General features: G+C 39.7%; 1 protein-coding gene across 1 annotated transcript in view; it reads left to right on the top strand.

Annotated features, from left to right (window-relative positions):
- Trpm6 (transient receptor potential cation channel subfamily M member 6) overlaps positions 1 to 15,592 on the top strand; it is a 195,961-nt gene that overhangs the window by 122,929 nt on the left and 57,440 nt on the right. Inside the window, exons 22-25 of the mRNA XM_045154985.1 lie at positions 69 to 320; positions 2,110 to 2,284; positions 2,811 to 2,925; positions 4,951 to 5,144. Coding sequence (XP_045010920.1) covers positions 69 to 320; positions 2,110 to 2,284; positions 2,811 to 2,925; positions 4,951 to 5,144 — 736 coding nt within the window. The remainder of the gene's footprint in view (positions 1 to 68; positions 321 to 2,109; positions 2,285 to 2,810; positions 2,926 to 4,950; positions 5,145 to 15,592) is intronic.

Here is a 15,592-nt window from a genome sequence, read left to right as displayed (position 1 = left end):
AAGCACTCTACCCCTGAGCTCTATCCCCAACCCTGCACGTCATTCTTGAAATTTTGCTCTTCTTTTAGATCTGTATTTCAGAACCTGGGAAGTTTACTCAGAAGGTGAAGGTGTGGATGAGTGAGTACTGGAACCTAACAGAAACTGTGGCTATTGGCCTGTTTTCAGTTGGCTTTGGCCTGAGGTGGGGCCACCCTCCTCTGCAAACAGCAGGGAGACTCATCTATTGCATAGACATCATATTCTGGTTCTCCCGGCTCATGGACTTCTTTGCCGTGAATCAACATGCAGGACCATACGTGACCATGATTGCAAAAATGGTGAGTATGGTCTGATCTTATACACCAGTGATCTTTGTTAAATGACACAGCTGATTTCATGGTTTAACTTCTGAATTATTTCTAGAAGCATAGAAAGGGAATCAGTCCATCACTGACTTCCAGCTAACCAGAAACTTTTATATAATAAATGCCCCTGGATGGCACATGGGTAGTTGCTGTGCATGCCTAGTAAAGCCCAGATCATACGGCATTAAGTCAGATTAGCTCTAGACTTAGCATAGACACTCTAGAGAGCTCCATTTGTGGGAAGCTAGCAGCCAAGAGTGATTTCTTTGGAAATACCAATTTGTTCTTTTCTCTTTCCCTTTCTGCACTCATAAATGGAGCTCATGTAGAGCACACTACCAGGGGCTTTGCACAGATTGGCTCATTTGATCTTCCTAACGGCTTTATGAAATAAGTACTGTTGTCCACTTCTTATGTACAAGGTGGTAGAGGTTAAGTAATTCCTCCATGGCATGTATTTGGGAGCCAGGATCCTACTGTGAGCCACCTGGCTCCAGTGTGTCCTCTGAGCATACTGAGCATTGTGTCAGCTTTGGCCATCTATAACTTTCCAAGTATTTAAGATCCTCCTTCTAGAAGTACAGCATCAAAATTATCCCTGATTTTTACTTCTAGAAGATAACAAGGTTCTGGAGGGCCAGGAGTAGTGTTGAAATAAAGGAAGGGGACAGAGAAAGCAGAATCTGTTATACTCCAAGGACAGAACATTTTCTTTCTTAGCACTTTTCTTTTAGACTATGTTGTGGTGTTGGTGACAGTGACATTTGTTAGACTGCTTGTGTTGAAGTAATGAGTATATCTCAGTGACTTTGCACAAGGTGATTTCTCTCTGAATCCAGGTTTGATGAGATTGAGCAAGTGATGCAGAATGTTTCCTCGTTAGTCTGCATTCTAGGCTCCCATGTCACACATGAGGAGGTGCAGAGCAAATCTGACAGCTTTTAATTGCTCTGGACAGGAAGTGATCCCAGTCACTCTCCCTCCCCATCTTATTGGCTAGACTAGATCTCATGGCCTTCACCTAATAGCTCCCCCACCCACACATGTCCTTGACGGATTTACTTATCATTCATTTATTTGTACATAAAGGAGGATAACACTACTTATTTCATAAAGTTGCCATGATGATTAAATGAGTCTGTGCAAAGTACATAGTATAATATGCACTTGCAGTGAGCACTACTTGTGAGTGCAATAGGGGAGGAGGATGGAGTGAGAACAGGATAAATTGATACAGTGAGAGAAAGTCATGTGGAGAAGCCCATAGATTACTGGTGGGAATGTTGGTGACTCTCTTGTCTGCCACAGGGGACAGTAGGCTGAGTTGATGTCTAGTAGTCAAAGAGAACCTGGCCTGATCAATATCCCAGACTTTGAAAACAATCCTTGGAATAAGGAATCATTGAAATAATTGGAATGCACTTTATTTTTTTGTTTTTTTTTTCTAATATGATTTCTGGCACAAATGGCAAAAAGTTGGATGGTTGCTAGTCATAAGCTGCTAACATTTGATTATTGCTTAAAGAAAGAAGCACACTTATCTACTCTTAGTATGTTTATGTGACCCATTAGCCCAAAATCCATACTATGTGGAGGAAAACTGATTTAGTCAAAGAAAATCTAGCTACTTATGACCTTAGGTGTATTAGTCAGTGGCAAGGTGGCGCTTATTGTTGATAAATGCAATTAGAATGGCTACTAGAATCTGATTTGTTGTGAATTTCAAATTTGGGGTAAATTCTCATGCTGTGCTGTTTTATAGGCAGCAAACATGTTCTACATCGTGATCATGATGGCAATTGTCCTGCTGAGCTTTGGTGTGGCACGCAAAGCCATCCTGTCACCAAATGAGCCTCCGTCTTGGAGCCTGGCCCGAGATATTGTATTTGAGCCGTACTGGATGATGTATGGAGAAGTCTACGCTTCACAGATAGATGGTGCATATGGGACTTTGCTCTCAGGCAGAAACTGAGCCACTGTAGAAATTAAGAGTAAAAATAAAATCTGGAAAGGTTCAGGGAACATTGTGGAAGTTGACGTAGAAAGAATCTAAGAGCCACAGAATAGGGAGGAGTGCTATGGAACACTGATTTCTGGACATGAAATAGCAGTTGCATAGCCACTGTCATCCCCCGCACAATAGTAGATCCATCAACATTCTGTTATAAATTGTGAAATAGGGCAAACAAAAATAGAAAGAATAATTGGAAGGAAGAAGGTTCAGTGGAAGGTAAATGAGAGAGGAAGGACAAGGCAAGGAACAGGAGGGCATTATAACCAAAATACAATATATACAGTAACAAATAAATCTGAAAAGCATTGATCTGAATCTTTGAAATGGGTGGAGTTTGTGATATTCTGAAAAGTTAAAGGACTAAGTATTTGTAGAGGGATATAAGGCTGTGATTTGTTTAATCTTTCTTTTATTTATTTATTATTATTGTTTTTTTTTTTTTTTTGTAGTTTGTTCAAATAACAGGGCTTGCCCTCCAGGCTCTTTTCTTACTCCTTTCCTGCAAGCAGTCTACCTCTTTGTCCAATATATCATCATGGTGAACCTACTGATTGCTTTCTTCAAGTAGGTAACTTTAACTAAATATAGTTATTTTATTTAAATGAAAACAGGGTCAGGTATATTGAATCTATTCACAAGTACGCTGAGTTTTATAACTTTAGTTTTTGTATATGATAGTTTTAAGGTAAGATTCTGAAAGTAAGTTTAGGAAGGAAAGAAGACACAGAAGCCATAAAAGAGTAGAAGGCACACAGTAAAGTGCAGGAGAGATGTACACTGCCCTTGGAGAATGCATTAGCATCCTGCAGAATGAGATCTGGAGTCAGACACTGACTTGAGGTTTCTCCACTTGGCTCCTGTCTGTCTTATTCCTTTTTTTTCTTCTTTCTTACTTTTCACTTCTTTTCAGGCTCCTTCTTATAACGACTTCTCTCCAACCATTTTGTGTTGCTTTTCCTTTATTTATGCATTTTTTGATCTTGCTCAGTTCCCTGTATATCTGAGAAATTCCATTTTATTTCTCCAGTCTTCTAGTAACAAAGATCCAGATGCCCCTCCATTAATAGTAGCATAGTCTATTTCTCAAATACAAGACACCAAAATTCTTAATCTCCCTTCTTTCTCAATATAAACTTACTTATCTTGCCTGTAGTTTTTTTCCACATCCATCCAGGATGGCCAGGAACTTTTAATTTTTCTGTCTCAGTCTTCCAAGCACTGGTATTGTAGGTATGTACCACCACACCCAACTTTGTGAACACTCTACTGTCCAAAAAAGCTAGGTGATCCCAGATTTGACTTGTCCAGGGGCTCTGTAAGACAGAATTCTTACTATCAAAGACCCTGAAATTCACTAAAGGTTGCTACCTGCTGGTGATCAGGCTGAGGTCACTTTGGGATAGGTTGTCAAACTATTCAGCCTGAGAATCACCCCAAGAGTTTGTAGAAACACAGATAATGTGTATCCTCAGAGTTTTTCTTTTGTTTTCTTTAAAAAAAAGAAACTAACAAGAAAGTCTTGAATATTAGAAAATGACAAGTTATAAAAATAGTAGGAAACTTAAGGCTGGAGAGATGGCTCAGCAGTTGAAGGCACATGCTTGAAAAGCCTCACATTATAGGTTTGATTCTCCAGTGTCCATGTGGAGTCAGATGCATGTGTCTGGAATATGTATTCAGTAACAGGAGGCTATGGCATGCCCTTTCTCTCTCAAATAAATAAAATAATATTTTTTAAAATAAAAACCAAAATTTAAAAAGCTACTTATGGGGTTGGAAAGATAGCCCAGTAGCTAAAGGCAATTGCTTGTAAAGTCTGATGACCCAGGTTCAATTTCCCAGTACCATGTAAAGTCAAATGCACAAATGATGCATGTATTTGGAGTTTACAGTGGCAGGAGGTCCTGATATGTCTATTCTTTCTCTTTCTCCTGCCTGCTTCTTTCTATCTCCCTCTCAAGTACATGAATACATTTTTAAAAAGTTACTTTTATAATGAAAGATGAAAAGGCTTTTATATATGAGCAGAGATGGTTACCACAAATAGTCCTCAGTGCAAGAGGGTCATTCTGTTCCTTGCAAAAAATGTTTCCATTTTCTAGTCTCAGGTTGCTTTGTCTTTTTCTCTTGCCCTATTTTGCATGTATTGTTTTAAGATGTGACATTCACATTTTAGTGTCCACATTTGCTTTTCTTTTCTTTTATTTACTTGATAGAGGAAGAAGGAGAGAATGGACATGCCAGGGGCTTTCAGCTGCTGCAAACCAACTCCAGATACATGCACCACCTTGTGCATCTGGCTTATGTGGGTCCTGGGGAATTGAACCTGGGTCCTTTGGCTTTGCAGGCAAGCACCTTAATCAAACCATCCTTCCAGCCCCCTAGCTAGCATATTTTATAGTAAAAGGTGACTTGTGTAGTTTGTATTGTGGAAGACAATCATAGAGACAATCATAGACACAGTAGATAGCGTTTTCTGTCGGCTAACTGCTGGTAATGTCAATTAGCCAGAAGAGCTGTTAAAAAGTCCAACTGTCATATTCAGGATCTCATATTAAAACATCATCCCTCTTTTTCTACAACTTATAGCAACGTTTACTTAGATATAAAATCCATTTCAAATAAGCTGTGGAAATATAATCGCTATCGCTACATCATGACCTACCACGAGAAGCCCTGGCTACCCCCGCCCTTCATCCTGCTGAGTCACCTGTGCTTGCTGCTCCGAGGGATGTGCTGCTATCGAGCCCCACGGGACCAGGAAGTGGGTGACATGGGGCTAAGTAAGTTTTACTGGTGGGGTAGAAGGAGGGCAGAGCATTAGTGGTGGACATCTAAGTGGAGACACTCTGGAGTTCTGGTCATCACAGTGAGAGCACAGGATGGAAGGCTCTGAGAGATGCATGATGGTTGAATGTCAGTTGATGCTCTGGGTCTCATGGTTGACCTTTTGCCTTCTTGATTAACTGGTACTGAGATAGGCGCTGTTTCATCTTTGCTTGATTGTGTAAAGGCCATCTAGGAAACCTGTGGTTTTCTTTGCTGATCTGGAATTGGTCTGAATAGCTCCTAGGGAGTAGTCACCTGGCTGCCACTCATCTCCCTGTTAAAGAAGATTAAAGTTACATACACAGGTGACCTAGCAGGCTTGGGGTCCAGGGAAGAACCCAGTCACAGCTCTGTGGCTCTCTAACCATCATTATTAATAATTATTCTTCTGAGAATTTTGCTGATTGTGTTTTTGTGTTTTCCTAAGAGACACTTGTTGTAGGAGCTTCAGCACAGGACACAGAGCTCTGGTAGTCATTGTTTTCTTTAAATTGAAGTGCTTAAACTTTTTCCATGTATGACCCTGTGCATATAGGTATACAGAACAAATGTTTACTGATGATAACTTTAATTTTTAATTTTTTTAAAAATATTTTTATTATTTATTTGACAGAGAGAGAGAGAGAGAGAGAGAGAGAGAGAGAGAATGGTTGCACCAGGGACTCTAGCCACTGCAAATGAATTCCAGATGCATGCTCCACCTTGTGCATCTGGCTTACGTGGGTCCTGGGGAATTGAATCTGGGTCCTTTGGTTTTACAGGCAAGTGCCTAACTGCTAAACCATCACTCCAGCCCAATTTTTTAAGTATTGTATTGTATTTATTTATTTATTTGTTTGAAACAGAGGTAGAGATTGAAAGGGGGGTGGTATGGGCACACCAGGGTTTCTAGTCCCTGCATACAAATTCCAGACACATATGCTACCTTGTGCATCTGGCTTTCCATGAATACTGGGGAGTGGAACTTGGGTTGCTAGGCTTTGCAAGCAAGTGCCTTAAGTGCTGAGCTGACTGTCTATCCCTGATAACTTTACTTTGAAACAATTCTTTATTACCATATATCAAAGACAAAGGCAAATCTGCAAACCAGTGAGATGGATGTTTTCATTTACTTTAAATAAAGAATTAAATCTTGGCTGAATATGTGATATGGTAGGACGTGGGACATCTTCAGTATTCTTCAGAATTGATCAGTATTTTGACTTTGTAATCAACAGTACTAAGAATCTCTTCACACAAATGTGTTGTAAAAGTTGGCAAAAGTGGGCTGGAGAGATGGCTTAGTGGTTAAGGCATTTGCCTGCAATGCCCAAGGACCCAGGTTCAATTCCCCAGTACCTACATAAGCCAGTTGTACAAGGTGTGGCCCATGCATCTAGAGTTCCTTTGCAGCAGCTGGAGGCCCTGGCATGCCTATTTGCTCCTCTCCCCTCCCCTCCCCACCTCACCTCTCTCTCCTTGCAAATAAATAAATAAAAATAAATTTTAAAAATGGAAAAAGTATGGTTTATAGCCATTTCAGAAATTATTGGAAGTTCTATTTCCAATCCAAGCCAACATTCATTTAATGACTTTTTATGAAACTCAAGCCAGTAAATCAAATAGCAAATTTAAAAAGCAAACATTTAACACAATACAATCCAGAGACATACTATTTAGATCACATGCCAAGGAATGATGGTAACAAAATAGAAAAAAGTCTTTATTTCTTATAATTAAATCATTGAGTTTCTGTAAGAGCAGAAGCAAGTTATATTTGAGCACAGGTGTTTCAGGCAGCACTTGCTGGTGCTGCATAGTGTGATGGCATGCACGGTGCAGAGTGAGTTCAGAACTAAGGCTACAGTGCAGTCTAACGATATAACCTGTGAGTTGCCAGAAACATATTGGGTTCATTATATATTTGGTGTTGAATTAAATTTTAGTTGATGCATGTTCAGTAAGTTTCTACTGTTGTATAATTCTTGGTGACCCTCCCTCATTCACTTGTATAACCCCATATGGGGTTGTGACCACAGTTGAAGGATTCAGTGTTGAAATCATAAGTCTGAATGTTTTGACGTTCTGCTAGTGCACCTTGACTGCATTGTCTGACTCTTGCACCCACCATACAAGGACTTTGCTGATTGTGTTTTTGTAGTTCTTCTGTAGTTTCTTGTTTTTCTTTATTATTAGATATGGACATATTTTGTATGTAAAAATCACATGTTGGTACCATCCTTTCCCTCCTTCCTTTTTCTTTTTTGTTTTTTTGAGGTAGGGTCTCATTCTGGCCCAAGCTGACCCAGAATTCACTATGTAATCTCAGGGAGGCCTCGAGCTCACCTACTTCTGCCTTCCAAATGCTGGGATTAAAAGTGTGTGCCACCACCCCTGGCTCCATACCACTTTTCTGAAGAGGCTTTTCTGAAGAGGCAGGTCAACCCCATGGGGATTGTGGGTCATGCATTATGGGGGCAACAGTCAGTTATGGAGAAGAGGCAATGCCTCTGTGGAAAATGTCCCAACTTTTGGCTCTAACAATCTTTCTGTCCCCTCTTCTGCAAAATTCCCTGAGCCATGCTGGGAGCATTTTAAGTCTACTTCAGTTATGGGCACTTAGGCGACTCTGCATCTCTGGTTTGTTAGGTATTGAGTGTCCTCAGTATCTTTTTCCATCACCCTTGTGCTGATAACAGCTTAACTAAGAGAGCAGCACTCTTGCTCATTTCTCTAATTCCTCTGTGGTTTCAGCTGGGGCCAGGGTCATTTATCTGCTCAAGTCCAGTTCCCATCTGAAAAAAAGAAGCAGATTCTCCAACAGAGAGTGAAGTCAGTGCCCATTACATGGGATAACCATTATTAATTTAGAGACATCTGGCTTATGTGGGTCCTAGAGAGTTGAACTGGGATCCTTTGGCTTTGCAGGCAAATGCCTTATCTGCTAAGACATTTCTCCAGTCCTTTTCATTTGATTTTTTAATGTTTGCTATCCTTACTGGGGTAAGGTAGAGTCTCATAGTTGTCTTATTTTGCATTCCCTTAATGGTTAGGGATGTTGAACATTTTCTTAAGTGTGTGTCAGCCATTTGTAATTCTTCCTCTGAGAACTCCCTACTTAGTTCTCTGCTCCACTTTTGGAGTGGGTTGTTTTATTTTTTTACTGTATAGTTTTTTGAGTTCTTTTTATATTCTAGATATTAGGCCTCTGTCAGTGGTATAGCTGGCAAAGATTTTCTCCCATTCTGTGGGTAATCTGTTGGCTCTGCTTATGGTATGTTTGTCTGTGCAAAAGCTTTTTAGCATCATGGGATCCCATTGGTTGAGTGCTTGTTTAATTTCCTGGGCTACAGGTTTTATTTTATTTTTTTCAGGAAGTCTTTTCCCACATTCCTCTTGAAAATCAGCTCCAAAAGGCCAAACCTACACAGTCAGGTGTCTAGCAGCAATCCCACTCCTCACTACCACTTTACTGTTGCAGTCAGGTTTGCATTGCTGGTAGAAATCACCCAACTAAGAGCATCATGTAGGGAATCAAGAAGTTTATTTTGGATTACAGGCTCAAAGGGAAACTCCATGCTGTCAAGGAAAAAGATTGCATGAGCAAAGGGTGGACAATAGCAACAGGAGAGTGTGTCAAACACTGGCAAGGGGAAATTGGCTAGAACACCCATAAGTCTGTCCCCAACAATACATTCCTTCCAAGATGCGTTAATTCCCAAATCTCCATCAGCTGGGAATCTAGCATTCAGAACACCTAACTTTATGGGGGACACTTGAATCAAACCATCACACTCAGGTGTGGTGATACCACCAGAGGTGTTTCTTTTGCTGAGGATATGTTTGGATGCCCAAGGCCTTATGCCATTCCATATGAATTTTGAGATCATTTTTTCAGTCTCACTGAGAATTATTCTTGTATTTTTATTGGTATTGTGTTAAATCTGTATATTGATTTTGGTAGAATTGCCCTTTTCACAATATTAATTCTACCTATCCAGGAACATTGGAAGTCCTTCCATCTTCTCAAGTCCTCCTCTATTTATTTCTTGAGTGTTTTTATTATATAGCTCTTTCACATCCTTTGTTAGTGTTGTTCCAAGGTATTTAATTTTTTGTTTCTATTGAAAATGGAACAGCCTCACTTATTTCTTTCTCTGTATATTTGACCTTTGCATATAAAAAAGCTAATGATTTTTGTGCATTCATTTTGTATCCTGCCACTTTGCTGAAAGAATTTACCACCTTAGAAGTTTTGGGATGGAGACTTTTGAATCATTTATATATGGGATCATGTCATCTGCAAATAGGGCTAACTTGACTTCTTCCTTTCCAATTTGAATCCCTTTTATTTCTTTTTCCTGTCTTATTGCTTGGGCTAGTACTTCTAGTACTATGTTGAAGAGCAGTGGTGAGACAGGACACTCCTGTCTTGTTCCTGATCTCAGTGGGAACTCCTTGAGTTTTCCCCATTAAAAATTATTGGGGCTTTAGGAACTTTATATATAGCCTTTATTGTGTTGAGATATAAACCCTCCATGCTTATTCTTTTTTTTTTTTTTTTGAGACAGTATTTGAATTTATTTCTATATAAATTGAAAACTACATAAACCCTCCATGCCTATTCTTTCCAGGGTTTTGATAATGAAATCATGTTGTATTTTGTTAAAGGCCTTCTCTGCATCAATTGAGATGATCATGTGGTTCTTATAGTTCAGTTTATTAATATGCGGTATTACGTTGACCTATTTCCATATGTTAAACCATCCCTGCATCTCTGGGATGCAATCTACTTGATCAAGGTGGATAATGCTTTCGATGTATTGTTGAATTCACTTTGCAAGGATTTTGTTTAGGATTTTTGCATATGAGATCATTGGGATGTAGGCCTATAATTTTCTTTCCTTGTTGCATCTCTGTCTGGTTTTGGTAATAGTGTGATGTTAGCTTCATAAAAGGAGTCAGGGAAGATTCCCTGGTCTCTCTTTATGCAGGATAATTTTAGAAAAATTGGTTTAAGTTCTTCTATGAAGGTTTGAGAGAATTCAGCTGAGAAGCCATCTGATCCTGGGCTTTTTTTGTGCGTGTATGTGAGTGTGTGTGTGGGGGGAGGTGTTGATTACCTTTTCAATCTCCATGGATGTGTTTAGGAGATTAATGTGCTTTGAGTTTAGTTTGGGTAGGTGGCATGTATCTAGGAATTCATCCATTTCTTCCAGATTATTTATTGTGGAGTAGAGGTTTTAGAAGTATGCCCTGATGAGTCTTTCAATTTTATTAATGTCTGTAGTGATCTCTCCTTTTTCATTTCTGATTTTGTTAATTTGAGACTTTTCTTTTTTTGCTTGATCACTTTAGCCAGGAGTTTGTCAATCTTGTTTTTTTTTTTTTTTTCTTGGTTTATAAAAATTGTATTCTTAGTTTCCAATCCATTAATTTCTGCTCTAATTTTGATTATTTCTTTCCAGCTGGAGCTCTTTATGTTGGATACTTCTTATTTTTCCAGTACCTATAGGAGGACAGTCAGGTTTTTGATTTGTGAACTCTTTATCTTTGTAATGAAAGCATTTAGGGCTATGAATTTTCCCTTTATGACTGCTTTCATTGAGTTCCATAAGTTTGGTAGGCTGTGTTTTCATTATCTTTCAAATCTAGAGATTTTATGATTTCTTTTTTTGGGGGGGTATTTTGTTTTTAATTGTTTTTGCTAACATAAGATCAGAACTATCACAGTGATGATTTCTTTCATGACTCATTCATTGTTTAAAAGTCTGTTGTTTAGTCTTCAGGAGTTGGTGGTATTCTTGATGTGTCTCTTTTTGTTAGTTTCTAGCTTTAAAGCATTGTGATCCGACACGATGCAGGAAGTTACTTCAATTTTCCTGACGTTATGAAGGCATACTTTATGGCCTAATATATGGTCAATTTTGGAGAAGGTTCTGTGGGCTCCTGAGAAGAATGTGTATTCTGTAGAGTTGGGGTGGAAAGTTCCATAGTTAACAGTTAGGTCTAGTTGATCCCTGATGCTGCTGTTGAGTTCTGTCATTTCCCTTTTGATTTTCTGCTTGGATGATCTGTCTATTGATGATAGTGGAGTATTGAAGTCTCCAACTATGTTGGTGTTGATTTCTGTTTTATTGTCGAGTAGATTTTGTTTTATAAACTATGGTGCCCCTGTGTTTGGGGCATATACATTTATGATTGTGATGTGCTCATGTTGGATCATTCCCTTGATTATGAAGAAGTGGCCTTCTTTGTCCTTTTTGATTACTTTTGGTTTGAAATCTATTTTCTCACACTTGTTTTTTATTTCTATTTGCTTGGAATATCATTTTTCAACCTTTCACCCTGAGGAGGTATCTATCTTTAGTGGTGAGGTGGGTTTCTAAAAGACAGCAGATAGAAGGATCCAGTTTTTTGACCCATCCTGATAACCTGTGTCTTTTGATGGGTGAATTAAGACCATTAATATTTAAGATTATTGCTGTGAGGTTTGAATTAATTCCTGCCATGATGGGGCGTTTTATGTGGTTGGGTGCTTACTTGTGTTATGTACTGCTTTGAGCCTGGTCTATTTTAGTTACTGTGATCTTCTTGTTGGTTCCTGAGATTTGTTGTTTGATTGTTCTGTGTGGAGTATTCCCTCAAGTATTCTCTGTAGGTTTGGCTTTGTGTTCATAATCATAAAGTTGACTTTTTTTCATGGAACGTTTTTCTTTTACCATCTATTATGAGGGATACTTTTTTCCCCCAGTGTAGGGTCTCACTCTAGCTCAGGCTATCCTGAAATTTCCTATGTAGTCTCAGGATGGCCTTGAACTCATGGCAGTCCTCCTACCTCTGCCTCTTGAGTGCTGGTATTAAAGGTGTGTGCCACTACACACAACTCTTATTATGAGGGATACTTTTGCTGGGTAAAGTAGCTTGGATTGGAAGCCATAGTTTTTCAGACTTTGAAATGTTCCATTCCAAGTCCTTCTGGTTTTAGGGTTTCCATTGAGAAATCTGATGTTATTCTCATGGGATTGCCTTTGTATGTTGTGAATTGCTTCTCTCTTGCTGCTTTTAATACTCCCTCTTTTTTTTCTTTCTTTTTTTTTTTTTTAAATTTATTTATTTGAGAGTGACAGACACAGAGAGAAAGACAGATAGAGGGAGAGAGAGAATGGGCGCGCCAGGGCTTCCAGCCTCTGCACACGAACTCCAGACGTGTGCGCCCCCTTGTGCATCTGGCTAATGTGGGACCTGGGGAACCAAGCCTCGAACCGGGGTCCTTAGGCTTCACAGGCAAGCGCTTAACCTCTAAGCCATCTCTCCAGCCCCTCTTTTTTTTTCATTGTTAAGAGTTTTAACTATGATGTGTCTTTGAGAGTTTCTTCTTTGGTCCTGCCTGTTTGGTGTTCTGTGTATTCTTGTGTCTGGATGGGCCTCTCTTTTTTAAGATTTGGAAAATTTTCTTCAATAATTCTGTTAAGTATGTTTTCTATGCCTCTGGTTTGTATTTCCTCTCCTTCTGGTATACCCATGCTCCAGTTGTTTGTTTTAGAGTGTCCCACAGTTCCCTTGTATTCTGTTCACTTGATTTATTGTGAACTGAGCAAAATTTTTGGCCTCCCAATCAATTTCTCTGTCTTATCTTCCAGGACAGAGGTTCTGTCTTCCACATGAGTAACTCTGTTGGTGAGTGGTTCTAGAGAGATTTTTATAAATTCTACTTGATTTTTGTTTTCTGTTGTGTTGTTTTGTATAATTTCCATCTCTTTTTGAGGTATGATTTCAAGTCAAATTCTGATTTTCCTGATGCTTCCTGTAGTTCACTCTTGCATTTGATCAAGTCTTCATTAAGTTTAATCACTTGTTGTTGAGGTCTTCCATTTCTTGACTTACCTTCAACTTACTCATATCTCTTTGGAGGGCTCTAATGTTTTCTTCAATCAAGTTAAGCCTACTGTCAAAGGCTGGATGCTCTAGGAGAAGATTCTGTTCAATTTCATTGATATGATTGTTGGGATAGTTTGTTTTTAGTTAAGCGATTTTCTTTCTTCTTTTTTTTAATCCGGTTCTCATTGGTTGTTGTGTTTTCATTTTGGGAATGAATTCCTATTGATTTCTCTGTGATTTCATTGGAGTCTTTTGTAGTAGGACTAGGTATCCTTCCTTGGTGAAGATCTTTCAGTTTTCTGATTTTCATTGGCTTTTTTGCATTGTTGTCTACCCATTTTAAGAAATCTCTATTTTATTCAAAAGGAAGAAAGTTTGTGTCCTTTGGTCCATTCACCCTCTGACTCAGGTGAACAGGGATGTTGGTACTTAGTGGCCAGTCAAGATAGCAGAGCAAAAGGCCTGATTCCACATCTCACATAGGGGCCATGCCTCCCTGAGCAAGGCACAATGGGACCTACAGTGACCAGAAGACTAGATAAGGACTGTAAGGGAACAGGGATCTGGCCTACTTTGTGCTGTGCCCTCCAGGACATAGATCAGTGCAGGCAACCTAGACTAGGGAGGTAGGAGCCCAGATATCAGGGTCTGGCTTACTCAATCCAGAAGGCTGTGTCCAGTCACACACACTGACCCCACAAGGGACTCAGACCAGTGCAGTGGGAGGAGTCCAGATATGGGTCCCGCCTGCTCACTCCAGAAGTCCCTGTTGTCCACACACTGACCTCACAAGAAACTCAAATCTGGGAGGAAGTGGGGGAGGGTGCTCAGAAATGGGTCCAGCCTACTTACTCCTGACCTCTGCCTCTTCTGTAGTTTTTATTAAACAGTACCACCATTGTCACTAAGCCTATTTCTAAATGATTGCTACATATACAGGAATTCATAAAGTCACACGCCTGTATTCCCATTCTTTAGTCCAAAATGCTTCTAAGGGCTGGGTCAAAGGCACCTGCTTGCAAAGCCTGTTAGCCTCCGTTTGATTCCTCAGCACCCACATAAAGCCAGGTGCAAAGTGGTAAATGCATGACACAGGCATGCACCTCTGCACACACTCATAAATCATAAATAAATAAATTAAAAATGACAACAACAAAATCTTTCTGAAAATTAAAAGTCTTTTTATCTTTCTAAACTGGAGAAGGGTTTCCCTGAGGAGCTGACTTAGAGCTGCTTCTCTCTGGTGCCGTGTGTGTGAATACTCACTGGCTTCTTAGAAGGCTCAGGGACTGACTTAGTGCTGACGTGAGACTTCACCTCATTTGTGATATATTCACATTATATAATTTTTTGAAAGCTGGAAAAGAAAATCTAATTACCAAAGCATTCCTGGTGCTGGTCGTTTCAGATAGAAGATGATGTGCTGGTTACATGTTCAGGTGGGTCTTTAAGGCATTTCCTGCAGTGTGCTACCATATAGTGGGAAGGTTAATGTATAAGGGGTTTGCGTGTGGTTACTTGGCTCTGTGAACTATTTTTCCTTTTTGAGTCATGTTTGAGACTTTTTCTTAGCAATTTCTTCCCAAGAGATTTAGCCTTCAGAAGATAAAACAGAGAAACAAGAGCTGAGTGTACTGGTACAAGTCAGCACGTGGAGGCTGAGATAGGAGGGTCTGGAGTTCAAGGTCAGCCTGGAGTACATAGCAAGACACAGTCTCAACCACAATAACAACACCACCAAACAAACAATTACAAAATGCACTACTGATGTTAGCTACAGTGCTTATAATTCTACTGTAAAGTTTAGTCTTCTGGTGGAGAGCTGTATTGGACATTGGAGGAGTATCCCTGCAACTCAACAGCATTGGAGTGTGTGAGCCTGAAAGGTCCTGGGATTGACGAGGTTTGCCAGATTTTCTGATACTATATGGATGAACTTTCTGTGAGCTCACCTTTTATTTATTTATTTTTTTGTGGGGGAGGGATAGTATCTTGCTGTAGCCCAGGCTGACCTGGAATTTATTATGCAGTCTCAGGCTGGTCTCCAACTCACAGCAATCCTACTATCTTAGCCTCCTGAGTGCTGGGATTAAAGGCGTGCACCACTACGCCCAATGTGAGCTCATTTTTACCTGGATTTATGGGACGAGTCCATTGAAAACTGAAAAATTTTGATTGATGGTTAGGTCACTTGTGCTCTGGAAAAACTTCAGGGCGTTGCTTCCAAGCCTTTAAGGATAACGTTTACATGCGGGACAGCAGTGTCACCTAGTGGAATGTTTTAGGAATGACAAGCTGTCCGCTGCCCTTATCCCTGCAGTTGCTCTGTTTGCTTCTTGAGGATCACAGCAGATGCACATCAGGACAGTTGTAAAGCATCACACATACAGACTTGCCGGTGCACACAGATGTTAGGGTTAGGTCGGGTTGGGGTGAGACAGGATGTAGATTTTGTCTATAAGATTCTTCCACATCATATAAATCAGAAAATATTGTATGATTGAATCGTGAACACATTCTTTTACAGCTAATTATTACTTTC

The sequence above is a fragment of the Jaculus jaculus genome, chromosome 1 (assembly GCF_020740685.1).
Source record: "Jaculus jaculus isolate mJacJac1 chromosome 1, mJacJac1.mat.Y.cur, whole genome shotgun sequence".
NCBI classification, from domain to species: domain Eukaryota; kingdom Metazoa; phylum Chordata; class Mammalia; order Rodentia; family Dipodidae; genus Jaculus; species Jaculus jaculus.
The sequence above is the reverse complement of the archived record's forward strand: the minus strand, read 5'-3'. Positions and strand labels throughout refer to the sequence as shown.